At 44.2% G+C, this 206-nt stretch overlaps 1 protein-coding gene across 1 annotated transcript in view; it reads left to right on the top strand.

The window, feature by feature from the left end:
* The window catches only part of LOC119586612, a 51,882-nt gene that overhangs the window by 37,321 nt on the left and 14,355 nt on the right, over nt 1-206 (top strand). The window contains exon 14 of the mRNA XM_037935361.1: nt 32-131. Coding sequence (XP_037791289.1) covers nt 32-131 — 100 coding nt within the window. The remainder of the gene's footprint in view (nt 1-31; nt 132-206) is intronic.

Below are 206 nucleotides of genomic sequence, written 5' to 3' on the forward strand. Positions count from 1 at the left end.
GGGCTGATGTATTTTCGCCATATCCGCACAGGCGAGTGTCCGGATAATTTCACCTTGTCTCAAGACGGCGATAGATGCTACAGTGTTTCCGGGGAAGGTGATCCTATGGGGTATCTCGGAGCAGCACGAAGGTATTTTCAAAATGCATTTATGTATGTGAACCAATTTTGCGTGTATGTGTGTGTGTTAAAATACTTTAATCGGAA

Source organism: Penaeus monodon, chromosome 21, assembly GCF_015228065.2.
Source record: "Penaeus monodon isolate SGIC_2016 chromosome 21, NSTDA_Pmon_1, whole genome shotgun sequence".
NCBI lineage: Eukaryota > Metazoa > Arthropoda > Malacostraca > Decapoda > Penaeidae > Penaeus > Penaeus monodon.